The following is a 27,706-nucleotide window of genomic DNA, read 5'->3' as shown; positions in this document are numbered from 1 at the left end:
CGCATAAGGACTCAACAGAATTGCTTTGAAGACTGGCAGTGTCTGGTCATACAGACATAACCAGGTGTTAATCAGCATCAAGACATTCCTTATTTCCAAACCTGATGATTTCTAAATCACCCACTCTGCTCCTTCTCTACTGCCAACATAACACAGAAAGAGTAAAAATAATCATTAGCAAATTTCTTTCAGAAAAGTCATTTTGAAGTTTGCTTTCTGCACTAAGGTTATTTCTTGGATTTCTCATTCAAAACTGGAGAAAAGAATTCTCTTTCAAGTATCACAGCCATCTGTCACATCCGTTAGTGATGCGAGGACCAGCAAACAAGTCTCCAATCAACTGCCAAAAAAATACACCTTTGAGATACCATCAATTGATTGAAGCAGTTATTAGTGTGATGTGGTAATTATTCCCAGCCAGAAGAGAAACAGGGTCTGATTCTTGTACAACTGCTATTACATTAAATTCTCTCAAATTTATATTCATTACATTAAAAACTATCCTCTGTTTATGTTTAGACTTTGGAGAGTTCAAGGCTTGATTTGAGTTCTGCAACACCTGTAAATGCAGTAAGATGGCAACAGATCATCTGTAAGCTCTCCTCTGCCAGAAGTTTAGAGAGAGAGAAAAAAAAGAGTACATCCTTCCCTCTTTACACTTGATGCTGGAAGCTTTAAGTACGCAATGAAGTGAAGCAGGTTAGTGGGATCACTCCAAACATCTTCAGCATCCTTTGTTGGCCTAAATTTTAATCCTACAAGTCAAGCATATGAACAATGTTTTAAATACATCAAAATATATAAATCACATAAGTTCACAGAGAAAACTGAAAAAAGGATACTGGAAAAGCTATATAAAGAAACCTGAGTAACTTATAATTTACATTACGTGTTCAATTGTGCTACAGCATTATGTTCTTTCTGAAGTACATTAACATTAGAATGTCTTCTAATATGCTTTACAATCAGTAGTTCACTGTGGAAGGCTTTAAGACAGTGATGGTTGTGAAACAATAGCCTCTGTCTCTACATGCCTGTAACAACTTGCTTGCTACCACAAGATGGTTATCCTGTTTCCTCTCCAAGCATCCCTTCTTAGTGGTCAGCCCTTATACTCTGAATTCTGCCCATATTTGAACATGCTCCAGATTTTGCATTCTGTGAAGCAGCAGGTCTGACTGGATTGTTTTCTTCTCTTTGAATGACTGGGCAATGTTTGTAAACCAAAATAGAAACTACAGCTGTAGAAACAAGGATTTTAAACAGCATCTCAAAATATATCTGCCTCACCCAATCCTTGAACAACTTGGTAGGCCTGAGCTCTCTAGTGCAAATCTCTCTGTGGTTGTCTCCCTGTACATTTTCCCCTCATGTAGCTCTGTGACAAGTGCTTGTCAGCTCTTGCCTTTCTCATCTAACTCTAGGAAAGCACTGTTACATTCACACCCAGGAATTTCTCCTTTTTCTGTATTTTTTAATTTGCTAATTAAAAAGTAGCACGTTGGCTCTGTGAGATGTTTGGTTTGTCCAGTTACTTCTCCTACTATCTTGTAAAATAATACAGCGTTTGCTGAGGCTGTCTTTACCATTAATAGCATCTTTTCCCAATCAGTTTTATTCATTTGAATGAAAACCATGCAGCATTTTTTGTTACTGCCACTATATCAGGTACTGACCCTCTAATGTGCCATTTGCTCTTAGAAGAAACAAAGCCACTCATAAAACACACGTGCCTATCTCCTTTAATCCCAAACATGTTAGTTCTCTTTGAATTGTTTTTTTGTGTATATTAGGTTATATTGTGGAACAAGCTCAGCTAAGCACTAAAATCATTACAACATTTTCAGCTCTGGAAATCGACACTCCTATTAATAATCTTCACAGTAGGCTTATGGTATGTTATCCTTCTACTGAAATTCTTAAGCTATGTATAAAATATGATTTATAGCGACTATTTACCTGAGCACTGCTCTTAAAGACAGAATTGTCCTTTTGGTTAATATTCCATTTTTGTAGCAATAGCCTGCTTGAAAGAAAAAAAAATAAATCACACAATTACAGTGGCTTTTCAGGAAGACATAAAGTAGCTTTTTAAGTCTGCTCAGCGATGTCCTTGTGTCACAGAAAATCTTTTTATTGCAGAGGTATAATGCATTTTGAGTCTCCTTACAAGAGCTTCTGCCTGCTATTACTAACAAAATAGCACTTTCTGCTTCTGGATTGGCAGTTAGGAAGTGTAACCATGAAAGAACATAAGGATCAATACAACTTCACTGCCCTTTACTTTGGTCCAAGGCAGCTAAAAAGAAACCTGAACACGCAGAGAGATCAGGTAATTGAAAAGAACTCAAAGGAAAAAGGGAAAGACAGGACAAAATCTGGCAGGCCCAAGACTTGAAGGGAAAAGGAAAAAGACAGAGAGTCATACTAATTAGGAAAACAGAAAAAGACCTAGATTGAGAGACGAGATTTTTGTGAAATGATTGGCAGATGATAGAACTCAGAAGATGAAGAACAACTTAATGTAATTTCTCTTTTGATACAAGAGATGGAGTGACCACAATAGTATGACGGTAGCTAACAGTATTAGACTTAAAAATTAAATCCACCTAAAGCAGAGAATTCATTTGCATGCCATTTTTCAAGCATCAAAAAAACTACAACTGTAGTACAAGGAAGAAACAGCAATTCTATTGCAAGTAGCAGACACTGGAATTCAGATATCCTTCTTTTTACTTCAGGAAATAAAAATTATTGGAAGATTTTTGATACTCACCTCAAAGATTTTGCCTGCTTTAAAAAACCTCTAGCTTTTGTTACTTCTTCAGCAAGTTTCTTTAAATCATCTCCTTCAAAGCGTGGGAAAACTGGATCCTGAAAAGAGAATTTAAATCATCTGCTTTAACCTGCATCTACTTCTTATTTCCAGACATTTAATGATCTCAGCCAAAGCTCCACATCTCCTTACCCCTATCTACTTGCAGAGGCCTTGGAATTACAAGCAGAGAGCAGAGCAACTCTGTATTAAATAAGATTCTGCTCATTAATGAACCTTTCTACTGTGGCAATCATTAAGATCTCCTGTTACAACATTAATGTATTAAACACTGTACGAAGATTTTACAGTGATAAAGGTAACTGAAGATGATGTGGTTTAAAAAAGTGTCCAGATACAGTATGTTCCTGCTTCTCTTTCAAAAAAATATATATTTCATTATTGTGCTTCTTCCAAAGTTTTGGTCACCTGGTCAAGGCAGTGTGCAGATAGGCCAACCCAGATATTAGGATTTCTCCTTTTCATTTCAATATGAAGTCCTGTCTCATTCTTCTAGTGCTTTTTCTTTTTTAAATGCAGTTTGACTACAGATAAAGAACTAAGTCAGAATGAAATAAAATCAAATCCAACAGGAACCAAAGCATTTAACATACATCCTCATCACTGAATCCTTCTGTCAGCATTCGGTGTGCTGCTAATTGTCCATCCACAACTCCAAAGCTGCAGTGGTAGCGCCCTCCTGTTTGGGAAGCAAGCTTCTTCAGAAATTCATTTGCTTCTCTGTTAACAATAAAGTAATGTCAGTTATGACAATTATTTATCTGGAAGCAAGAATAAAAAAATAATTTCTGAGAATTTCTCAAAAAATATTATATCAAAACAAGGAGTTTGGAGGACTTGGTTTTAAATTTCTCTATCGTTTCTAACCTTGAAGAGCTAAGGAAGTATATACACTGCTTAGAAATCATAACCTCCATAGATAGGTTTTTTTTTTTAACAAGAGGTTCTTTGTACCAACAGAACCATAGTAAGAAGCTAAACCAAAAAAATCAGAAACCTGGTTGGCAAGGAAAGGCAGTAATATTTCACAAAGGGTAAGAAAACCAAAAGCTGGGAGATTCCATAAGAGGAAGGAACATTTTGTGTGTGCTCCACCGCTTACCCTCCGCTCTAAGCCTCTATTACTGGCCATTGTCCAACGCGCCCAATAACTAGATATAGGAGATGAAGACCACAGAGCAACTGTGTGTCAGAACAGCCTGCCCCTCTCCCACTTGTATGAATGTCTGCCTCGCTCCATCCTGTTGTTCAGTGAACTAAGCACATGGCAGGCTCCGAGAATTCAGCATTCTAACAATAAGTAATCATTTTAAGGATTGTGGTTTTTTTGTTCTTGCTATGTATCACATACCTGTCTACACAGCTAAAAGAAATGGTGTGGATTTTAATATCTTGTTGCTTTCTCAATCTTTCAATTTCTTTCAAAATCAGATTGCAACTGGTATCTGGTTTTCCATCGGTCAGTATATACAATGCCTCTACATCTTGGAAACTGAGAGCTTTCTAAAAAGCAGAAGACATGCTTAAATAATGAGAAGATTTATATGAAAAGTTATACTTTAAAATGAAAACATTCAAATCCAGTCATTTAAGACAGCTTCGTTATCAAGTTAGTTTTGTCTTTTCCTTTTCACTAAAATGAACTAAATGAAATAAATATATACCTTCATAAAAATGAACAAGCAGATAATTTGAAGCATGAGGTACAATACGCACCAGCAGAGCACCACCAAAAACTGAGTTACTGAAATAAGCCAATAGTGAGAAGATCCCCTTAACTGGTTCTGTAGAACTGCTGACAGAAGACCTTCATCACATTCTGCCGGAGTAAAAGACGCTTAATATCTGAAAATCTGGCTAATTAGGATTTGGCCTTTCTATTTCATGAACATCTGCTATGATAATTGGCTCAGCAAACTTATCCTCTGTATAGACATTTCTTACAATTCTACTGTACTTGATCTGCCAAGAATTCCAGGGAACGTATATAAAGATTCTTTAAAAGTATCTATAAAAGGAATCACTCATTTAGAACTCTTTGAAGACAAAGACTGATGCAACTATTGACATTTCACATTTTTCCTAAGCTGAGAATAAGCAGTGCATGCTTGTATTTGTGAGCCTTGTGGACACCAACTGTGGATTGATTCCAGATCTGTAAAATGTTTTCAGTATAAGAGGTGTGTTACATTGTGACCAAATAGTTTTCCTAAAATATTATCAGTCAGATGGAAGTGTTTTATCACCATGAAACACCTTTTATTCTCCAAAATACTGTATGCAATTTACTAACCTGTAAAGCCATAAGGATACGGGTGTCACCATGAGCATGGAATTTGGACACCCACTGCACAGCATCGTGACATGTTTTATCAGTAGCTTCTACAAGACGGTCCCTCCAACTCTCTGTATTTTCTGCAAATCTCAGCAGGTTAAACCTTGGCAGAAAGATGGCCCACAGCATTTAAATCTAATTAGCGCTATCAGTCACATTGTATAAGACACTTTTGAAACAGAAAACAAAAATAAATGAATAAACCAGCAACCTATTATTGGAATAAAGGGTAAGAAAACGTAAATTATTCTGTGTCAGCTAAAGGTTCACTGGAATGCTGAGCCCCAAAAGGTAAACAGTATCAGCCTATTGGAAATATGGCCCAGATCTTAGAGAGATGAGAATTACAGGGTGATTGAAAGGAAAAACAACAGGAAAAGTACTGTACATCGGTACTGTATTGTTTCTTAATTACAGAAGCAGTGCAGTGTTTATCAGCAGTTTATTATACCTGACTTCATTTTTTCTCAGCTGCTCCCAGATAAGGGAGGTAAGTTCCTTTGTGATATGTGGCAAATACGGGTCCATGGAACCAGATGTATCAATCAAAACACAGACATTTGCTTCTAAAATGGTACCAAACAATCTTCGACTTCCTGCACCAGATCATTAAAACTAAGTGTTATTACATTGACTTATTATGTTAAACATATGATTTTATTGAGCCTGTGGTAAAATCTTCCACCTTCAGGAGTTATTCTGGACACATCTCTACATAACAGATTCTAACATGAGTGGAAACTAGGCTGTTCAAGGATTAGTGATAGGAAAGTCTTTTGCCATTTCTAGTACTAACAAGCATTAATTACTAGCCAATTATTACAATCTGCACTAAAAACAGATTGAACTTTGCAATACAGAAAAAAAAAATAACCATTTCCTTACAAAATTATTTATGAGTAACAAATAAAATAGTTTTTGAAAGCAATGATTCCATGTTAAAAGAGGCAGCTTCTACCACTCTAATAATTTCAAAGCATGTGCCAAGCACACAATCCATTCGTGTTTTCGCTTACAAACAAAACTTACTGCTAAAACAAGGCACATATTTCTTGAAAGAAAAATGAGTTTTCAGAGCAGGGATTGAAACAAAAAGCAACAGAGAAATGGAATTTTACAATTATGCTGCTACACATCACAGGACAGACACGCCAGGTCATGCTTTATAGGGAGGAGGCACAGCAATACCTGAGAGAAGCCACTGTATTCTCTGTAGATAGCGTAGCAACACCTTCTCCATTTGTTCAGTGTACATTTCCAGTTCTTTAGACTGAACCTGCAGATGTCTCACAACCCCCTGAAAAATTGGTCATACAAAAGCATCTTATGTAAGCAACTGCTGTGTATGTAGTACCTGCATTAGGATTTTATTTTTTTATCTTTATGAAAAAGCATTAAAAACTTCTGCGACTCGTTTGTTAATAAACAACTGCTTTGCCCAAATTCGGAAAACCCAGTTCTTAGTTCAGTCTGTTGTTTCAAGCAGAAGCATCTGTTGCATTCTTTCTGACACTTTTATAGGTATATAAACCAGTAATATCCTAGCCTTAACCTGCAAGGTTTTTCTGCTCACTGCACAAACCAAACCAATCAATATCCAACATTCTTGTAGTTTCTCCTCACATATGATTTCCCTAAGCCTTACTTAAAAATTAGTTTTTATATTACTATTCACACTGGATGAACAGAGGAGATGCCATACATTCTAAAGATCCCATACTCTTCACATTTCAAATATACTAAATATTTTTTGTGGTGAACAGAAGACCTTCTCTAGTTTTTTCCTAGCAGGTTCATTTTGGTAGAACAAGGGAGAATGGTCTTAAACCAAGACATGGAGCTTTAGGTTAGATATTAGAAGGAAGTTTTTCACACAGAGGGTGGTGACACACTGGAACAGGTTGCCCAAGGAGGCTGTGGATGCCCCATCCCTGGAGGCATTCAAGGCCAGGCTGGATGTGGCTCTGGGCAGCCTGGTCTGATGATTGGCGACCCTGCACACAGCAGGGGGTTGAAACCAGATGAGTGTGTGGTCCTTTTCAACCCAGGCCATTCTATGATTCTGTGATTTAGAATGAAAAACAGGGAACAGTGGAGGGGACATAAGACTAGCATCTCACAAACACTAATTAACATGTATTGCCTTTAGTAAATACAAAGCCTTTCGATGACGTATGTACATAAAATCTACAAAAGCTTACATTGATTTCTACACTAGGGAAGATAGCGCAGTATTTTGCCGATACTTTCTTGTGCAGAGACTCCACAATTTTCTTTTGGTGAGTGCAGCCTGGACCAAACATCAGTCTGGGCAACTCCAGTTTAAGCTTTTTAATACTGTACTTTGTCAGCCACTTGTAAGACAAACAAATGATGCAATTAGTTGTTAGTAAATTTTAGAACTATTCAAGTAATAATACATTGTACAGAATCACAATTAAAATGTTCAGATTAATCCATATTAAGAATTCTAAAATGGCTATTTGTTGGTAAGGAACAAAGTACCTCCTTGCTTGAACAGATTTCCTCTTTTTTTGGCAATCTGACGGAGGGAACATGCTTTCTTATGCAAACAGTCTTGGGATAATGTCGATACACTGTACCTAGCAAGAAATATTTGGGAACATTTGGTTACCTCTTCACAGCCCTTCACACATGAGCTCATAGCCCTTTTGAAGCCACGTGAAAATAGTCCTGTTAGTAAAATAAAACCAATCAACCAACCTACAACAAAAACTTGAGCATTTCATACATGATTTTTCATTTGACAAGAATTAAAAATTTCAATATGAAGTAGTACATAATAACTCATTTTATCTTCAAAATTATCTTCAAAAAAATTCCAAATAAAATCTTCTTGTCATCTAAGGAATGACAGCATTTTTCATTGAAGAAACTTTGACCAGAAGATTGCAAAGCACTTAGCCAAAAGTCTATTCAAAATGCCCAAATCCACCCCTAATTGATAAATGACACTCACTTCCACTCATTACTTACAGCTCACTGATCATGCGTGACTTAGTATCCAAACAGTTTTATATTATAATGACTACCAGTAAAAAGGCTTCACACCCATTGTATCACGGTAACACATACCCACATTTCTTCCTTTGCCAGTATAAAATACTGACACAGAACACTCTGGCTGTTTCCTTGGTTTATATTTTCTTCTATTCTCAGCCTGAGGCCATTGTTTTATTGTTTGTACTACAAAGGAAAAAAAAAACAACAACCAGCAGTACCATAAATATTGACTTAATTCAGCTGAGGATAAATCTCTGTCATGCAGTCCATATATACATACAGTTATACATACTTAATTTTCTTAGATACCAATTAAGAACAATCCATTTTCAGCCATGTGACAAAGGAAAACTCCACCACGAATATTTATGTTTTCTGATACAGGATGGATATTCAAACAAATGACATGGAAACAGTCATACAGCTGGGCAGCATTCTTCCTCTCCTAATCCAGACAGATTACAACTACAACTCATTTAAAGGTATTTCAAAAACTGCAGTGTTCCGTATTGCTCTGCCTTCAGACAAAAATTATTACTGTATCTTAAAACTTAAATCCTTCAGTTCCAATTTAATACTTTATTTTCAGCAACCCCCAAACAAACTAAAGTCAAGAAGCCCCTCATCCATGCAGACCTGGTGGAATTTCTGCTTTTGCACTGGTGGGACGCCATGCCGGTGCTCTTATGAAGGTATTTTTCTCTTCACCACGTTTGTCTTTAATATGCTACAATTACAAAGAGTAAAACAATTAAGAAGCATTTTAACCATACTGTATCACAACTGCCCAACTCATTCAAAACTGGAACTATCTTTCATTATTCTCTAATTTCTGTTTTACTCTGGCTCTTCTTACTAGACAGCAGGTTGCCGTTATGATGCATTAGTTTGTAATTCCTTGCTAGGTGAACAACCCTAATTGCTCTGTTTTAATTATCTTGCAAATTTTCTGCTGCCATTAAACTGAAGATTAATATTTAAAATTAGATGAGGTTGGACCATTTTTGCCACATGAAGGAGAGCATATTATGGCCCTATTTTATGAAGTAAAGTATGTAGTATTTTCCTCAGTTACTAAATACTGGAAACTTAGTGTTGACAAGAATAATTTTTCCTTTAGGCACAGTTCATCCAGGCAAAGGCTGAGCACTCTGCTAAACAACATGAATTAAATAACACTGTAGTGTATAAAATTCAGTACTGCCTAGACAGACTTGCTAAATAAAAGCAACTTCATAAAGCATGTTTCTGCTTTGTCTTTGCTTCTATTAAACACTGAATTTATAAGGTCACATGTGGTGCAATTTAGATAATTTTAGATTCTACGAAGTTATTTAATTAGTAGAGTTACATTTAATTACTTCACAGGATTTAGTAAAATGTACTTTTTTTTTTTTTAATGTAGCACTTTGAATGCAAATTAAAATGTAAGTTCATAGTAGAATCACAGTACTGTCATTACTTCCTTCAAATTTTCAGCCTGAGCACTTCTCTCACAAAGACCAGCATATGATAGTCAGTCAGTATCACTAATTAAAACAGACTGTATCTTAAAATGGAACTGTGAAGAATTTCAAACCATTCTAGCCAGACTCAGAGCTGTAGGTTTTGGAGATGGCAACTTCTGTGGCCTTCTTTTCTCCTTCATGACAATCATGGTTGCATCTGCTTCTGCTAGAAATGGACTAGCAGGCTCATTTCCTGAACGCTGCTTTAAGGATTCCACTAAGAACGCACACTGAAAAGAAAGTTCACACTGTTTAGTAATTCATAAACATGACACTTCAAAGACAAACATCCTGTATTTAATAAAATTGGTATTCGTTTTATTTATTATAAAAATAATAATCAGGTAATGCTTAACTCATAACCTCTTTGCGTTGCACTTGCTAAAACACACTGGGAGTAAACCCTCCCTGCTCTGCACAAACATTCTAAAAGAAAAAGCAACACAATACGCTCGAAGCCCAGGAAAAGCGAGCAGAAGATGAACTGAATACATTCAACCACTGAACAGTGCTATCTAACTTAAGATCCTATTGAATATTCACCAGCTGCTCCTTACAAAACAAATCAAACAAAAAACATCATCACCAACAAAAAAAATTCATCTCAGACTTGCATTTAACAAGTTGCTCTGACCTCTGGCCAGATATCTCATTGCACACATCTTTCTTTTCATACTCGGAAAGAAATGGCTTTCATGTGGCCAGGCTGAACACTGCCTTAGCAAATGTATTATATATCTTGGGAAAAAAGTTAAAAGCATATAATATGGAGAGAGACGGTCTAGTTCTACACCCTTACTATGCTTCAGGAGACCATTTTTTTTATATTAGAGAAATGTACCGTGCTGCTGACAACTTTTTCCTACTCTGCAATTTAAAGTATATGAACCATCCTACTTGGGAAGAACTTATCATAGGATTGGCAACAAACAGGAGAATCACTTCAACTGTGAACTCCTTCTATTTGATAGGAAATCATGGCCACTCCAACAGCCATCACTGCAGAGCTACTGTATCACTGCTTTCCAGCCTGTGTTTACTCTAAGTGGCCATTCTCACATTCTAGAGTTTTCCTCCCTGTCTTAGAAGGTATTTTGTGGCGTCCAGTTTTCTGCACTGCCAGCTGAACAAATACTGTTCAATTTCTTTTTCTAAAGAAAAATGTCATTTAAAAAGATATGTATAATCCATACCTTCTGAGAGTAGTTCTTCGCTTTTTCCATTTCAGATACTATAGCAGTGATATCATCACTTTCAAAAACACCTGATAATCAAATATATGCTAATCACTACTTTTAAGTGTACAGAGAAATGTAAAGTATGTCAAATATCAAGAAAAATACAACCAAAAAACCTTCTGTTTCCCATTTGTTAGGCAGTCTTTGCCTACTACACTGGTAAAATAAATTTTAACTGTGTATCTTAAAATTTTCTAGCAAGAAACATTGAATTTTAATAGAAAAGCTCAAATTAATGCTGCATTATAATATTCTTTAAGATAGCCAAAAGCCTTAATTAAACTAAGACCTCTATTTACATCTCAGTGCTAGTATAACATCACTGTATACTAAAAACTCAACTTAATTTGAGGTAAAAGAATGCAATAATACATATTATTTAATGAATGATAAAGAAGTAAGTGCTGACTCTCCTTTTCACATACCTGCTTCTCCAAACCAATGGAATCTCCCATTGGCAGACTGTACTATTTCTTTGAAAGCAATGGCAGTTTCCATTGGGGTAGCATAGCGGGCTGGAATAATCCCAAAGGAGTCAGCATCCTCCATTATGCTGAACAGACAGACATGAAGCTGTAAATCAAAACCTCTGCAAGCCTCAGCCACGTAGGCACTGATTGTGTGCTACAAGGCAAAGATAAATCAAAATGAGAAGTCTCTCTGTACCACAGATGAGTTTCCATCTGCTCCAGTTTTTCCTGAATCGATGAGCAAGCACTCTGAACATAATTCATAATTCAGGACTATAACCTGAACAGCTGAATGCCTCCTCAACTAATGCATGTACTACAAACCTACTGCATTTGTTATTACTAGCGGCAATGCCACAGATAAGAAGGGAGATGGAGGTAGTTATGAGAATCAAAAACACAAGGTCATGGACTTCAAGTTGGCCATGCACTGTTGCAAAGAAGTAGGGAGAAAAATAATTCATTTCTGGCTAGCATTCAAACGGCTCCTCTTCCAGGTTCAGGATCGGTGCGTCCCTGTAACTAAGAAGTCAGGAAAAGGTGCCAGGAGACCTGCGTGGATGAGTAAGGAACTCATGTGCAAGCTCCGCAGAAAGAAGAAAGTACACGATATGTGGAAAAAGGGTCTGGCCACTTGGGAACAATATAAGAATGTAGTCAGGGACTGCCGAGATGCGACCAGGAAGGCTAAAGCCCACCTGGAGCTGAATCTAGCTAAGGAGATAAAGGATAATAAAAAAGGGTTTTTTAAGTACATTAACAGCAAAAGGAAGGCTAGGGAGAATGTGGGCCCCATACTAAGTGAGGGGGGTGTTCTGGTAACGGGGGATGCTGAGAAGGCGGAAATACTGAACGCCTTCTTTGCCTCTGTCTTTAGTGAAAGGGCTCTCCCCCAGGAATCCCAGCCCCCGGTGGTTGATGAGAGAATCTGGGGAATGGGAGATTTCCCTTTAGTCAGGGAAGAGGTGGTCCGTGAGTGCTTAGGAAACATTAATGTCCATAAATCCATGGGACCTGATGGGGTGCACCCGCGGGTGCTGAGAGAGCTGGCGGAGGTTATTGCTAAGCCGCTCTCTGTAATTTTTCAAAGGTCTTGGAGAACTGGGGAGGTGCCTGAAGACTGGAGGATGGCCAATGTCACCCCAGTCTTCAAAAAGGGCAAGAAGGATGACCCGGGTAATTATAGGCCAGTCAGCCTCACCTCTGTCCCAGGGAAGGTGATGGAACAGCTTGTGCTGGATGCCATCTCCAGACAACTGGGAGAAAAGGAGGTTATCAGGAGTACTCAGCATGGGTTCACCAAGGGGAGGTCGTGCTCGACCAACCTGGTGGCCTTTTATGAAGATGTCACTAGCTGGGTGGACGGGGGGAGAGCGGTAGATGTAGTCTACCTTGATTTCAGTAAGGCTTTTGATACGGTCCCCCATGACATCCTTATAACAAAGCTGAGGAAGTATGGGATAGATGAGTGGACGGTGAAGTGGATCGAGAATTGGCTGACTGGCAGAGTGCAGAGGGTTGTCATTGGCGGTGCGGTGTCTGGCTGGAGGCCTGTGACTAGTGGTGTCCCCCAGGGGTCTGTGCTGGGTCCAGTCTTGTTCAACATCTTCATCAACGACCTTGATGAGGGGATAGTGGCCACCCTCAGCAAGTTTGCTGATGACACGAAGCTGGGAGGATTGGCTGACACGCCTGAAGGCTGTGCAGCCATTCAGAGAGACCTGGACAGACTGGAGAGCTGGGCAGTAAGAAACCGGATGAGGTTTAACATAAGCAAGTGTAGAGTCTTGCATCTCGGTAGAAATAATTGCATACACCAGTACAGGTTGGGGGAAGACCTGCTGGAGAGGAGCTCTGCTGAGAGGGACCTGGGCGTCCTGGTGGACGACAGGTTGGCCATGAGCCAGCAGTGTGCCCTTGTAGCCAAAAAGGCCAATGGCATTCTGGGGTGCATTAAAAAGAGCGTGGCCAGCAGGTCAAGGGAGGTGATCCTCCCCCTCTACTCTGCCCTGGTGAGGCCTCATCTGGAATACTGTGTCCAGTTCTGGGCTCCCCAGTACAAAAAAGACAGGGATCTCTTGGAAAGAGTCCAGCGGAGGGCCACAAAGATGGTGAAGGGCCTGGACCATCTCCCCTACGAGGAGAGACTTAGGGAACTGGGTCTGTTTAGCCTTGAGAAAAGAAGGCTGAGAGGGGACTTGATCCAGGTTTATAAATACCTGAGGTGTGGGAGCTATAGTGGCGAGGCTGGTCTCTTTTCAGTAGTGCGTGGGGACAGGACTAGGGGCAATGGGCTGAAACTCCAGCATAGGAAGTTCCGCACGAATGTGCGCAAGAACTTCTTTACAGTGAGGGTGACGGAGCACTGGAACAGGCTGCCCAGGGAGGTGGTGGAGTCTCCTTCTCTGGAGATATTCAAGACTCGCCTGGACGCCTACCTGTGCGACGTGGTGTAGGGAGCCTGCTTTGGCAGGGGGGTTGGACTCGATGATCTCTAGAGGTCCCTTCCAACCCCTATAATTCTGTGATTCTGTGATTCTGTGATTTGTATTTTTTACATGCATCTTTCTTTTTCCTATTTTTTATATTGGTTCTTAATGATTTCGTAGAATTGTGTAGAATTTCCAGTTTAGCAAAATAGGCAAGACAGATCTATTGTAAATGCATGGTTACTGCAATTGGATTTCTGAGTGTTCAGAAACTGTAGGCAAAGGAAGTGGCTTAACAGCCACAGAACACATGCACCCAAGCCGTGGATTACCGTTATTAAAAGTAGGTGCGGTTTCCTTATAGTGTACTATGAAGTTTCACTGTACAATTATCTGTGCCTTTGATCCCATAAGAAAATGATACAATATGAGGAATGTGAGCGGGTTTCTTCACATTCAGAAATATGTAGTGAAATGATGGCCAGAGTTGGAGTGAGCAAAAGATCTTAAAAACACTACTAGAATTTTCTGGTTTGTGCACAATTAATAATTACAACCTTCAACACACAGGGACTGAAGAGACAAAAATCAGAGATTCTGACATTTGTACGGTCATAGATATGTAATGGAGAAGTATTCTGCCAACAAGTTATGAAAAATAGCCAAAAGGATAAAGGAGAGAAAAAATAAAGTTAATCTCAACTATGGTGGGAACTTACAGAACTGTTAAGACCTGTAAAGATACTCACTATTTCCTGATCAGGTATTCCAGTAGTCAGCAGGTAAAGTCCTTGTGATATGTGTTTATCCTTCTCTTTGAAGTCTATTTCCACAGCTCTTCTGAGAGCACTCATGAAATTCCTACTCCCACTGCACTGCAACCTCAATACCCACCTGAGAAGTTTACATTTCAGAGTGAATTGGGAAAAGCTTTTGTTTCTCCTTAAAGCAGCAAGAGAACTCTGAATCTTCAATAATACTGCTCTGGGATCTATAGTTATTTGACAACAACAGCCATCAAAACCAGATTATACCATGATTCAAAACATTTGTTCTAGTTTCTTTATTTCCACCATAGCAAACTACTTTTTAAGGTAAGTTTCAGATCACAGGGGTGAAAGAATTTCCTCTTAATTTTATGTGGAAAAAACTGTAATAGCAGAACTAACAGGGATAAAAGAAAACCACAGATGTATAATGAAACCACTGAGGATATAACTCGACAAAGAACAACATGGGATTTAGTTTCAGTGTATACATGGCAAAAACAGTTTAGCTTCCAGATCTCAGCTGAATTTGAAGTAGTTTCAAATCCTTTATGTGGCCTGTGCATTTCTTAAAAACTTCTATACTTGTGTACATACATACTCCATATACATATGAAATACAATAACACTAGGACATACTAAACTTTATGACAGTTTTCACTACAAACCATCCATAACAATCGTTATAGAACAGTTCATGGCAAAGTATTTTAGTGATATTATAAACCTGTGACTTGTCTAAACTGTTCAGAACACTGATTCATTTTATTTCTTTGTTCTATCTGTTTTACAGTATCTATGCTCACTTAATTCCTAAGTATGGGAAAGGAATTTAATCCTACCTCCAAGCTTTTTGTAAGTTTTCTGGGTGGGAAGGAACAAGTTCCAGCTGCCAAGGCTCAATGTGGCTCCCAAATCTTTTAGAGAAAGGTAGGAGCAATTAATTCTCACCTTGTGCTTTAAAACAAACAAAAGAAGTAACAGAATTATCTGACAAAAAATCTGACGTAGGGTACTACACAAGTAATTGTTATCCATTTCCTATTTCCTGTTTCAAACCATTTAGTTATTCACATTTATCCATCACTTGGGATAGTCATATTTTCAAAGCAGTGGGCCAGACTCCATTTTTCTTTTTTGAACTGGATGCTAATTGAGCAGGTAAAAGCTCAGCAGAGGTGAGGCAGGATTGCAACTGAAACAAAACAATAGGCAAACAACATACTCTCCAAACCAATAACCCCGAGATGCTGCCTGCATTCATCTTAAGAAGTAAGGGTTCTGTTCTCCCATCAATTTTGGAACTCCATAAGTTGTTGTCTCTTTTTTTTACCTGTCAGTCAGATATCTGCACAGCTGCTGTCATACGTTTCTGACTAGCAGAGTGAGAACAGAAGTTAAAGAAGAATTAAACATTAAAGAAGCATTGGAGTCACTATAAAATTTAAAGTGCATTCTCAGTAGTGCTGAGACACCCCCAAAGCTTCTTCTAGTAAAAGTTTCTGTCATGTGAACTCACGCTGTTATGAACAATACAAGAAAAGAAGTTGATCCAACCAGTTTCAGTCAGTCCAAAACAATTATTTTAATTACTAATATAGTTCCTCTACATCTGATCCATACATTTAGTGAGCAATTTTGTCAGTGCTACTCCTGCAACTACTTCATCATAAAATATGAAACACAAGTAAAATTCTAAAGTATCCCCATTGGTAACGACAGTCTATCAATGTACTTCTCTTACTGCAAGGCTATATTTATTTTAAAGCAACTCTAAGAAGCTGCTTACGCTATAATATTGAAGCAATCCGTATTTGACATTTGCTCCTCAAGTAGAAGTCGCAAAGAATGCTGGATATGGATGATGCACATGGAGTTTGTCACCGATATGTCAACAAGTATAACCACCCTATGCAAGAAACATGTTACTTGTCAAAAAATTTAATTGCATATAATCATCTTCACTGCGTTCTTGAGCTCACCAAAGAAAACATCTAGCTAGGTACAGAAATGTATAAACACGGTCTATATAAGAAAATAATCTGTACAATCTAAAGTGAGATTCTTAAAATATATTAACGGAAATTTCTATCTTCCTTAAGCTACGCAATAATCAAGGTACTGGCACATGTAGTGCCATATTGGCTACTGAACCCCCATCAGCTCCTCTCTTCTTCTCTGTACTTGAATATCCATAACATGGCTGAAACTTGGGTACAATCCAACAAGAACAGTTGTTGGAATAGTTCATTGTCCTTTCTCCAATCATCATTCCAGAAAGTTACATAGTGACATTCCAATGATAAATGGTAAATTACCACTGACAAACAGACTGGCTGTTCAGGCATGGACTGACTGATGTTATCTGGGCCAGATGATAATTATTTGGGAAAAAGAAAGCATTAATGATAATCTTAAGTACGGTCTCATATCAAGCTGTGCTTGTAAAGATGGTCACTATTAATGGACAGGGGGTATCCTGGGAGCAATGCTTATGAAAAGTATCATAGATGTTGTGGACAGTCAGTGGGACAGGTGTTCCCAACACAATACAGTGGCCAGAGGAGCTAATTCAGTCCTTGATAAATGATCAAAGAGTTTCCTAATAACAGTGGCCTAAGCTATCTTCTTTGAAACTTTGTATTCAGTGTTTGTAAGCAAGACAGTAAGAGCAATTATGCAATTGCAGTTGGGTGGGAGACCCCTGCTAAAGACTCAGGCACACTGTTAATGAACGTTATTATTATTGTTATTATTGAAGATGATTCTCAAATTCAGTTAAAGAGCTCAAATCTCATGCAGGGAAATAATCTTTTCTGGTATATCTACATTGGCATTTGTCATCTGGCACTGCAGTGCAATTCAACTGGAGGCAGAAACTTGAAATTAGGTTGAAACTTATCTTTCTGATAAGAACCCATAAGAGGCTGTACAGAAATACTCTGGGTATCAGTACTAATAGGATGGAGTAGGAGAGTTGACATAAACACTACGTTTGGCCAGAAATACCAGGTATATACAAGGTTTAAGACAGACCACTCCCCAAAGGCTTACTTGCTAGATAACTGAAGTTCAAGAGTCTTGTCTTATTTGATGGAAATTGCAGTTTTTTTTATAGACTGATAATAACTGTAAATTCACTAAATTAGTATATAAATGAATACCAGTATCTGTTATCAAAAGTGGATTGCTTGCACTGGTCCTATCTGCAACTGTTGTCTCTACATCTGACTGTTTTGTGCCCTGTGTTCATAAGTGCTCATTTTCACATAAAGCAGGGGTTGACCAAGTAAAATCATCACCAATACACAAAACCAGGACTGTCAGAATACAAACCTCCTCTCACAAACAGTTCCCCAAATTCTTCTGCTAGCAACAGACAGCCAGTTAATTCGTTTCTCATAGATTCTTACCATTTTAGCAAGGAGTTTCTGTGGATAAAATACAGAAAAATTAAGATGAAAATAAAAATTTTCAGGTAAATATTTTGTAGCCAAACTCAAGACCTAAAGAAGCAATGTTTGAACACACAGCTGCAGACTGGAAGGCAAGGAGTAGGAACTGTGTAAGTACTGCCCAGATTTACCAAATTAAATGTTGCAATTAGTACCATCAGATAAATCAGCCTTATTAGCTGAACCCTACCCAGCTTTCCACCTACATGACAGGGTGTGCTCAACATTATTATGCTCTTTCATGAAAGTAGTTTTCCACTAATTTCCTGCTAACAAATAACAAAACAAAGCTTTGTGATTGCAATGTTTTGCCCCAGGCTAAGGACAGTTCTTGTCTTGTCCATACTGCAAGATGTGAAATTCTAGGCCTGAAAGCACTGAGAGCCTCAGCTCATCAAATCACATTCTACTATCCTGCTTCTCCCAGGATTCAAAGCCCTCCACATTATTTCACTGTTCACATTAAACTGCAGCTTTCACTGTCCACACATGGCCAGCAATGCCAGAAGAGCGTAGCAGTTCCTCCTAGCACATTCACTTTGGAAGAAGAAAGAAAAAAACCTCCACACAAGCTGTCTCTAGAAGGGTTTAGAGCTCAGGTTCTGGTGCCATGGTTTCCCATGAATCAGGTGACACCTACTGCAGTGTCCCTGTCACACACTGTCTACGTCCTCCTCCTAGGAGGCACACCAGCAAAATGTGTATTCATCAAACACACAAAATAATATTTGCTAATAGAGACCAAGACTTTGCAGAGACAAGTGCAGCTCAGTATTTAATTAATTTAAATGATGTGATTTGCAGCAGCATGCTGTCACTATTTTCAGAATTCATTCTAAGTATAAAGAATGGCTGAGCATCTGCTAAAATATTAACTACAAATGCCCAACTTGTACATGTTATTGATACCTTGCTGTGAAGCAGAATTATGAAAGCCTTCTATAAAGAACCTGGAAATAATTTCTAATTTCCAGTGCTGAAAATGCTGAAAACACTTCTAAATCATTTTCCCTCAACACTCACATTAAAGTTGTCCACGTGCCTGGTAAGAGTGTTAGAGGAACACAGTAAAGGCTAAAATGTTCCTCTTGCAATTAATATGGAAAAATTAGACAGTAATTTGTCCTGATAAGGTTGTGTCCCTACAAAAAACCCACCTGATACTTGTATAATACTGGCAGGTCAACATGAATATTTTTCACAGTTCCATCATGCCATTCAAACTGCATCATAGCTTTCTAGAAGGATAAATAACAGAGTTATGTGCTTACAGTATCCTGTATAAGTCACAAGAGCATGGATTTCCTTCCTGAATTATTCTTAAGACTAGTAAGTTTCTGATCTGAATCCACAACTCAAATTTCAGTCAAAACCCACAGAATGTCATTATCTTATAAAACACCAGCTTTAATTAGAAAAAGTAGCACAAGCCAACCCAAACCAAACAACCCAACAAGAGAAAAGGAACAGGTCCCCATCACTTGCCTCATGTAGAGTTGATGATACTGTTTTTTGAAGAATAGGTACAAATTCTTCCACAGGAGAAAAAGCATTGGGAGCCAAAACTTGGTAAAGGTTTAACTTCTTGGCTATAGCAAGGAACAAATAAATGGAATAAAATATATTCTATAAATTTAATTCCTGTTTCATATCTGTTATGCTTTTCCTTCTGCACTACCTTTCAATCCATTTGTCTTCAACCAGTCTGTTGAAGTTCTGGCCAGGAAATGCGGTGTTTGAATAATTAATGGTCCTTCGTGCCCTGGAGGCTTTGGTAGGAAGGAAGGAACTGCTGCATTTGCAACTTCTGTGGAAACCTAAAATGGATTTTTAAGAAAACATCTTGCAAGTTTTTTGCACGTTTTCACTCCCTCACACTCAATCTAAAAATTCGGCATAAACTTTTAGTTTTACTGATGTTCAGAGTGCTGAGATTGCAATAATTTAAACACTTCAAAAACAGCTACCACTGGTCCCCCCAGGATCAGATTTCGTAGGACAGGGCTCCATTAACTTCACGCCATTATCCACAATGCAAAAATCCACAAGGATAATGAAAACATCATAGCTGCACATGGGAAAACAGACAGTTATTTTGCTAAAAAAGGCAGGAAAAAAATCAGGATTATACACAAACCACATCTTGACTTCTCCATCTCCTACCTGTACTGACCCCAGAATCAAAATGAAACATGTTCTCCATTCATTCACAACAATGCAAACAAGTCAACAACCCCTACAGGATATTTGACCTCTTTTACTTAGAAAAAAATGTGTAAGAGACCTATCTTTTATAAATGAATGGAAATCTGTAGAGACACTTTTTCATACAAATGATTTAATTAATACGTCTCTGAAATGACATGCTTTTATTTATAGATATTGGACAATCAACACTTTTTCAGGGTGACTTCTGCTTCCTATACAGATTTGTAGAACAGCACTGACAAATTTTGAGCATGAAAGATTGGCAATTAGAGGGGAACTCAGCAAATTTCAAAGCTTCCAGGCTCCAGGGAAGTCCAGAGATGACAGTACAGCAATAGAGAGACACATATTTCCATTTCTGACTCTCTGCAGATGGTGAAAGCAAGGTATGAGTAAATAATCTCTCTATCAGGCTAAAGCAGAACTAGAATTTCCCCAAACACTCCATAGAAAGAGGAAAAATTAACAGGAGATACATTTACTTTCTCATCCAAATTTCATCAAGAACACTTAGAATTTATGTTCTTGGAGAAAAGACATTTTGGGGAATGTCTAGCAAAATGTATCCTTTGCTGGTTTTGGCCTTACTTTGCTCTTACAACAGATGGCCAATATATTCACTTATCAAAGTGAATATATATATGACCTGAACAGTCATATATATATTTTTCATACTGTGAACAGAAAGGACTTCTACCTCTGAAACTACAAAGTACATGTGGAAATATATATACATATATACTTATACTTACATCTGCAGTTTCACTAATAAGTGAGCCATCAACATGCCTTCGAAAAGCCTGCTTAATACTCTTGAGTAGCTCCTTAGCCTTGTGGGATTCCTGAAGTAGTAGATTAACATCACTACTATCAGAATTCTGTACACATAGAAACAAGGGGAAAAAATAAAGTTAACTGCTATTCAAACATCAGCCAAGTACAGCTTTACTATTTGATGTGTGTGCATCCATATAGAACTGCCCGGTGTGGTAGAATAGAGTGTAAATATACCTAAGACAGTACATATAGAAGTTTATTAAAACTACATTATTTTTTACTATTTTGAATCAGTCTACAACAAACCCATCACTACTTTCATCCTAATTGTCAGCTTTGAGTCACTGAGGAATATTTGCAAAACTTACTGCACTTTTTAGCAAAATATTCTCAGTTGCAGAAACAATAAACACAGTTCAACTCGCCATATCCTCAGTAGTTCTGTGACCAATGCACTCAGCACCAGGCACTGCTATAACATTCTACTCAGATGATAAGCAGTTTGTCTTCTAAGAGTGAGGAATCACCAAACATAGGAGAGAAAAGTCATTTGCCTCTCCAGCTGTCACATACCTCTCCCTTTGAAGAGTAGCAATGATAACGGCCACTGACAGTTTCTGCAAGGTTTTTTACAGATGCCTACATTTTTAAACAGGAAGATAAAGAATTACTTTGGTTTGGTAATCTCTGTTGTAAACATGGGTTGTTAGCACTCAATTCTTAATTACAGACAGATGAAGAACCTTTACGGTACATGTAGAGAAAGCCAAAGAGATTATAAAATAAGATGATAAGATACAGCACAAAATACATTTGGTTGCCACTTTTGGCTTTAGTATGAATTAAAATGAAGAAACAGAAGCTCCAAACAAGTTATTTCATGTGTTCAAAACTCCTCTGAATAAAATACAGCTCTAGGTCAAGAACTCTTCAACAGGTAATTAAGCACCTTCACAAGTATAAGAGAGAAGACATTGAAGCTGAATAGGAAATAAAAGACAGGAGACTACAGGAAGTGAGTACTGACAGTTACTTACAATAGCAGCAGGACTGCTGCAATCATATGTAGCAGCATGAACCAGAAGCTTTCTCCCTAGCATGCATTGCTGAGTATAGTCTGCCAGTATTTCCGAAGACTGATCAGGGCTGATTTCAATAAGTAAATAAACATGGAAAAGGAAGAAAAACATCTTAGCAATGGTAGTAACCAAATGAGGGGGAAAAAGGCCATACTGAAGAAGACAGAAACAAAAACATTAAATAAGAAAGAAATACCAAATCATGGGAATTAAATCCAATCATTTAGCATAATTTTACCTCCTCTCTCTCTCTTTCAACAATTACTGAGTTACTCCTTCTGGTGTTTGATTTTGTTCAGAAATTATAATAAAAACAATTCTGTTTTGATTTACAACGACTGGTGGATGAAATGAGCTCTAAGCAGCTCATTACTGTTTTTGTAACAAGTTCAGATTCTTGCACCAGTTCTGTAACCAAGTTAAAGCTGGTTGTTAGAACAGGTAATGAACTTACCAGTTGTGCATTATAATCACCAGAGAATTCAGCTCTTTCATTGTAAGGACATGTTTTAAGGCTTTCAGCAAATTGCAGCCTCCTGCAGGTGTCAGCTGCTGTACCCACTGTCTTGCTTCACCCAGCCTAGGGAAAAAAAAGAACTCATGCACTCAGTGTGCAGGTGCTGAATAAAATAGACCATGAAGGTTACTGCTAAGTCATTTTATGCATGAACAATGACCATGAAATCACTGTCTGTGCTCAATTCTTCTTTTTCTCTCTTAGAAATTATAACAGGCACCAGATGAAGAACAATAATTATTAACTCCAGATTGCTCTAATTAAATGGAGACTTGGTCTGAAATACCTTTACAGAGAAACTAACTTACTTACACATGAACACCAATGCTTTTTGGGCTCTCCCAGAGAGGTGAAATTTCCGTACCAAATGAGAGGCAGTACAATTGCTTCTTATAACAGAGCTGTTCGTCTATTAAGGACTAATAAATACAAAAGCTGTTAGTGCATTACTATCCATGCTGCTACTGGTAGAGCTACTATATAAAAGAACAAAGCCAGAAGTTTGCTAAAAATGGTTGACAGCAATGTTTTCATCTACCACAAAGAAATGCTTCCAAAACAAGTCACACAAATATTTGCTAAGGAGTACTGAGACAAGACAGGCAATCTTATAGTAATCCTGTCAGTTTGTTAATAGAAACAGGGAATATTTTTCCTCTCTTCAGCTGACGTGCATACAAAACAGCGTACTGCTCTACAAGGGGCACATTCATTCACTATTCATTTACTAACATTTTTAATACATATTCATGGCTTTGGCTAAACAACAGGTTAGGCATTAGGGCTAAGCCAAACAGACTGAAACCCGAGTTTTCTTTTTAGCTGTATGCATAAATGAGGAGTTTGAATAATAGAAATCCATTTGAAATAATGCCTGAATGCAGGAAATGAAACTGTACTCTGTATATGGCTTGGTTTTAGCTCCTAAGTTGCTTCTGTTAGACAAGTTTAGAATCAAAGAGAATGCTGGTACAAGCACTGAGAAACCCGCTGTTATTATTATGGTAGGTCACAGTAGTTAATTTGGATCCAAAGATGATAATTTCAAAGTAATTTAAAGAATAGTTTTCTACAATGGAAAACTTTACTGCATATTATCAATTAAAGAGGATTTTCCCTCTCCTTAGCTCTGAGTCTTGATTAACACGTTACAATGGCCAAAATTTGCTCTATTATTACTTACCAAAAGATCTTTCTGAAAACCCTCTAGTCTAGATCTGTCACTCAGACCAGACACATCAACCACTAGTCCAACTTTGTTTCCTTTTACAAGGCCAAACACCTTAAAAAAGAAGACACTGTAAATACTACGCTTATGTAAAGTTTTAAAATGTTTCTGTATATTAAATACAATCGCACATTAAATTCAGGTGTCACGAGTTTATTTTCACTATAGGCTTTCAAGCATAAAGATGATACAGTGACAGACAAGAAAACAAAAGAGTATTAGTCTCCTTGTTTCTCCTTATCAGTGAGTCACACTGTTTCCTTTCCAAGGGATCTATTAATCATTTTGGACAATAAGAAATAGCTTTGGGCAGGGCATCACCTTCAGGTTAAATCAAGAAGCTAGATTTTGGGATGCATCTTGTTTTCCTGTCCACCTGAGAGTTACGCCCCTTTCCCATTGCTGGCCATGAGCACTGCTAGGCACAGCGAGTGATTAACCAGCTGTGGCAGAGGGTACACAACTACTGCAGCCAAAAGTTAAGCTTGGCTTTGTCTGCTCCTCTTTAAGGGTGCTGGGATGTCCCTATTAGAATTGCTAAGAGAAATAAAAAGACAACATCTAGAAAGCAAAAAGCCCAGATACCAATGTAAGAGCAAGAGAACTAATCTTTCCTCTTTCTGAACACCTCTTTTCACTAGTATTCAAAGGTTAATTGATTCTTTAATACTGTATAGTGTTCTCTTCTGAACACATAATGAAAAGTTCGTTACCTTTCTGCTGTCCTTCAACAGCCACTGAATTCGTTGCTGATAAAGTTCAACCACCCTGACAAAAGCCATAGCACAGCTTTAGATAAGGCATTATTTTGCATGTAATCAACAATTTGCCTTCCTCGTGTCAAATCACCTTTTAAAAGTACTCGTCACAGGACCAGCAATTACAGGGCTAGCCACTTTAACACTTCTTCCCCCAGAGGTGTTAAACTGACTAGAGATGGAGCTGGCTGAAAAACCAGATCACTGAAATGTTTTCTCATTAGTTGCTGGCTTATTCAAGTGAGAGGAAGGAGAGGGATGTGTGCCGTGTGTTCGCATGAAGCACCAGGCAAAACTTAGTCCATCACACAGATCTTATTGCCGGGAGATGCGTTTAAAATGATCTATGCTATTGTTAATGATACTCATGAAATACAGCTCTGATTGGAAGGCAGCACACTCACAGAATTTCTAGACTGATTTTAAACAAGTGAATTTTAAGATATATATGAACTGAGACAAAACAAAGTACTTGTTTCCCCCAAATATTGTTCTACATTAACCAAATTATTTCTATCATCTACTTCATAGTTTTTACAACTTGGAGAACAGGAAGTTCTCATCAGCACTACAGAGTGAGAAAATCTTTTGCCATTTCAAAGCAACTTCTATTTTAAAGCAGCTTTGCAGTCCGTTTGGTTGGATGACACAGGCACAGTTATGCAGCAAAACCATAAACAAGATCAAAACTTACTCGGAAACTCTGGCCTCAAAATTGGTAACAGCCTCTTCTGCCAACTCTATCTCCTCAACACCGCTTCCTGAATCCCTGGAACACTACGTGCAATTAACATCAGAGATGCTCACAGATCAGGACTAACCAAAGGAGGTGCAACAAAAGTACTTACAAACTAATAGTGCCTTCATTCACCAGATGCTCTAATGTTAATTGCAAGGATTCTAAACTGTAGTTTCTTAGCCATTCTTCTGCGGTTTGCACCTTTTTAGACAGTATTTTCTTCATTTCTGTTGTCTACAGATTATGAAAAAAATTAAAACAGTACAAAAAATGAAACATGCCATTCAAATGGGGAAAAAATATAAGGAAGGCTGCAGATGGGCTGTATATAGCAAGGAACAAAATATCTTTAGGTACTGCTATACATCGACATCTGATGACCAGTGAGTTTTAAGACAAGGGATAGTAAAAATGCTCTTCAGCTGAAACAGGCTCACTGCTTTACTAATATGAACTGCACCATAAGATAAAAAAAGCTTGGAAATCTCTGTATGACCAGCAAGACTGAGTCAACTTAGACCTGAACCACACAGGTAACATATTTCAGACTGAATTTCAGATACAAAGTTCAGAGGTTTCACAATACTCCCCACTGTGAGCTGAGTGAAGGAAGAGCTCAGTTCGGGGGAGGTAGGTGGGAAGACAAGAAGCAGTTCTGTAAAAGATATAAAGGTATACACTTGTGATTTACAAGAAAAGAAGGAAAATTCATCATCTCCAAAACCTGCCTCGCAGATTTTGAAGGGGTATATAACACCTTCCACTTTTCTAAAGAAAAAACAGTACCAACTTTCAATCTACTTTGTCTGATACATTCACATTAGATTCATTTTTCCAAAGAGACCCTATGTAGCTTCATGACTTCTGTGATTTCATCAACTGCATTATCTCTATGCATTGCAAATATACCTAAGGAAAGAAATCAACTGTTTTTTAGCTTATTTATTCCATGCTGTGTGTGCAGGTATGCACACATAGCAGGTATGTGTTACTTCTCTAATTGTTCCATTTAGCAAGAAAACTCGCCTGCTAGCAGATCCTATGTCTCATTAGCACACATTACCAGCAATCTATTATCTGGTTCTAGACCAGCCATAGTCAAATCCTGCTGTAGTGGGTGGTCACCTCATGCACTGGATCTGGCAGTCACCCTATAAGACACCAAATTTTATGGGATGACTTTAATATCAATACTATTCCTGCGTTGTTGCAAAGCCTTTTTAAAGTTCTTCACGTGGGAAACGTTAGGCCCTGGAACATCTCCAGAGAAAGGCAATGGAACTGCAAAACATTTGGAGCAGAAGTCTCATGGGGAGCAGCTGAGGAAACTGGGACGGTTTACTCTGGAGGAGGCTCAGGGGAGTCCAGCTCTGTCTCTACAGATCCCTGCAAGAAGGTTGTGGTGAGAGAGAGGGGTTTGGCCTCTGCTCCCAAGTGAATGTGACAGGACAAGATTCTGTGATTCTGTGTTTTATATTTTGTCACTTACTTACATGTTTCATTAGATACCTTATAAAAAGTTTTGAAGGGACATACTACACAGTTACACCAGCTACGATTATTGACTCTCTATCCATTCATAAAGTCCCAGCGGGATTTCCTAATGCTGACCTTACCCAGTTTATCCAAGAACTGACCATTGTCCAAGCACTGCGCTATCTTCCTGATGCGTGCATCCATTACATGAATAAACTCAGCCTTAAAATAAATAAATAAATACATAAATAAGAAGAAAGAGAACAAGACACTGTTACAGCAAAACCTCAAGAACATACATTCCAAAAAGCAATAAAATTGTCAGGAACTTACAAACGATGATCAAACTGAATGTAGCACAACAGCAAATCAGAAAGCGGTTTCTCAGAAAGCAGTTTCAACGAAGAGTTACGTATCCACCTACAGAAAGCTTTCTGGAAGCAATTTGCTGTGGGTTTTGAGGCAGTTTATTACTTGTATGTGCGACTGGGAGACCGACGGCGCAGCTCAGACAGACCAAATACCAAACGCAATAACTGGGGCTCAGCAGAGGCCCCCACAGCGCTCCCCACAGCGCTCCGCCCAACCCCTCACCTCACTGAGGAAGAAGCCCCTCCGCGTGCCGCGCAGTCCCGCCCCACACCCACCTCGGCGGGTAACGGCTCTCCAGCTCCTACTCCTCCTCACGTCCCGGCAGCCTGGGGAGCCGCCACGCCGCAGCCAGAACCGCCGGACCTCCACTCAGCACCGCCAGCCCGAGCCGCCTCCGGCCCGCTGTGTTACGGCGTTGCCGATGGAGACGGAGCAGCGCCGCTTCCCGCCGCCAGAGGGCGGTGAGGCCCCCCCCCCCCCCCCCCCCCAT

At 38.5% G+C, this 27,706-nt stretch overlaps 1 protein-coding gene across 1 annotated transcript; it reads right to left on the bottom strand.

Moving 5' to 3' along the window:
• Positions 1-454: 454 nt before the first annotated feature.
• On the bottom strand, positions 455-27,628 carry VWA3A (von Willebrand factor A domain containing 3A). Its single transcript, XM_072349302.1, has 33 exons — positions 27,492-27,628; positions 26,980-27,066; positions 25,478-25,602; positions 25,324-25,398; positions 24,585-24,639; positions 23,827-23,925; positions 22,956-23,062; positions 22,581-22,706; positions 22,085-22,193; positions 21,621-21,686; positions 21,023-21,148; positions 19,741-19,879; positions 19,548-19,651; positions 19,220-19,300; positions 17,944-18,038; positions 16,397-16,516; positions 15,450-15,524; positions 14,590-14,734; positions 11,367-11,565; positions 10,897-10,967; positions 9,775-9,933; positions 8,832-8,922; positions 8,268-8,378; positions 7,677-7,774; positions 7,373-7,525; positions 6,360-6,468; positions 5,623-5,767; positions 5,130-5,274; positions 4,188-4,339; positions 3,430-3,556; positions 2,777-2,874; positions 1,960-2,023; positions 455-755 (listed from the first exon to the last, which is right to left on the bottom strand). The coding sequence occupies exons 2-33, from the start codon at positions 27,046-27,048 to the stop codon at positions 750-752; spliced, it is 3,444 nt and encodes a 1,147-aa protein (XP_072205403.1). The 5' UTR covers positions 27,049-27,066; positions 27,492-27,628; the 3' UTR covers positions 455-749.
• Positions 27,629-27,706: the final 78 nt, after the last annotated feature.

This window comes from Excalfactoria chinensis, chromosome 14 (genome assembly GCF_039878825.1).
Source record: "Excalfactoria chinensis isolate bCotChi1 chromosome 14, bCotChi1.hap2, whole genome shotgun sequence".
NCBI classification, from domain to species: Eukaryota; Metazoa; Chordata; class Aves; order Galliformes; family Phasianidae; genus Excalfactoria; species Excalfactoria chinensis.
This window is presented reverse-complemented; position numbering and strand designations above follow the sequence as displayed.

What these genes read in the sequence shown, in the direction of transcription:
- VWA3A (XM_072349302.1), bottom strand. Translation starts at nt 27,048, where the DNA reads ATGGATGCACGCATCAGGAAGATAGCGCAGTGCTTGGACAATGGTCAG. An exon ending in GTTTTCAGAAAGATCTTTTG is followed by an intron (nt 23,063 to 23,826) that starts GTAAGTAATAAT and finishes TGTATTTATTAG; the next exon opens with TCCTTAATAGACGAACAGCT. An exon ending in CGAAGAACTACTCTCAGAAG is followed by an intron (nt 9,934 to 10,896) that starts GTATGGATTATA and finishes CTTTCTTTTCAG; the next exon opens with TGTGCGTTCTTAGTGGAATC.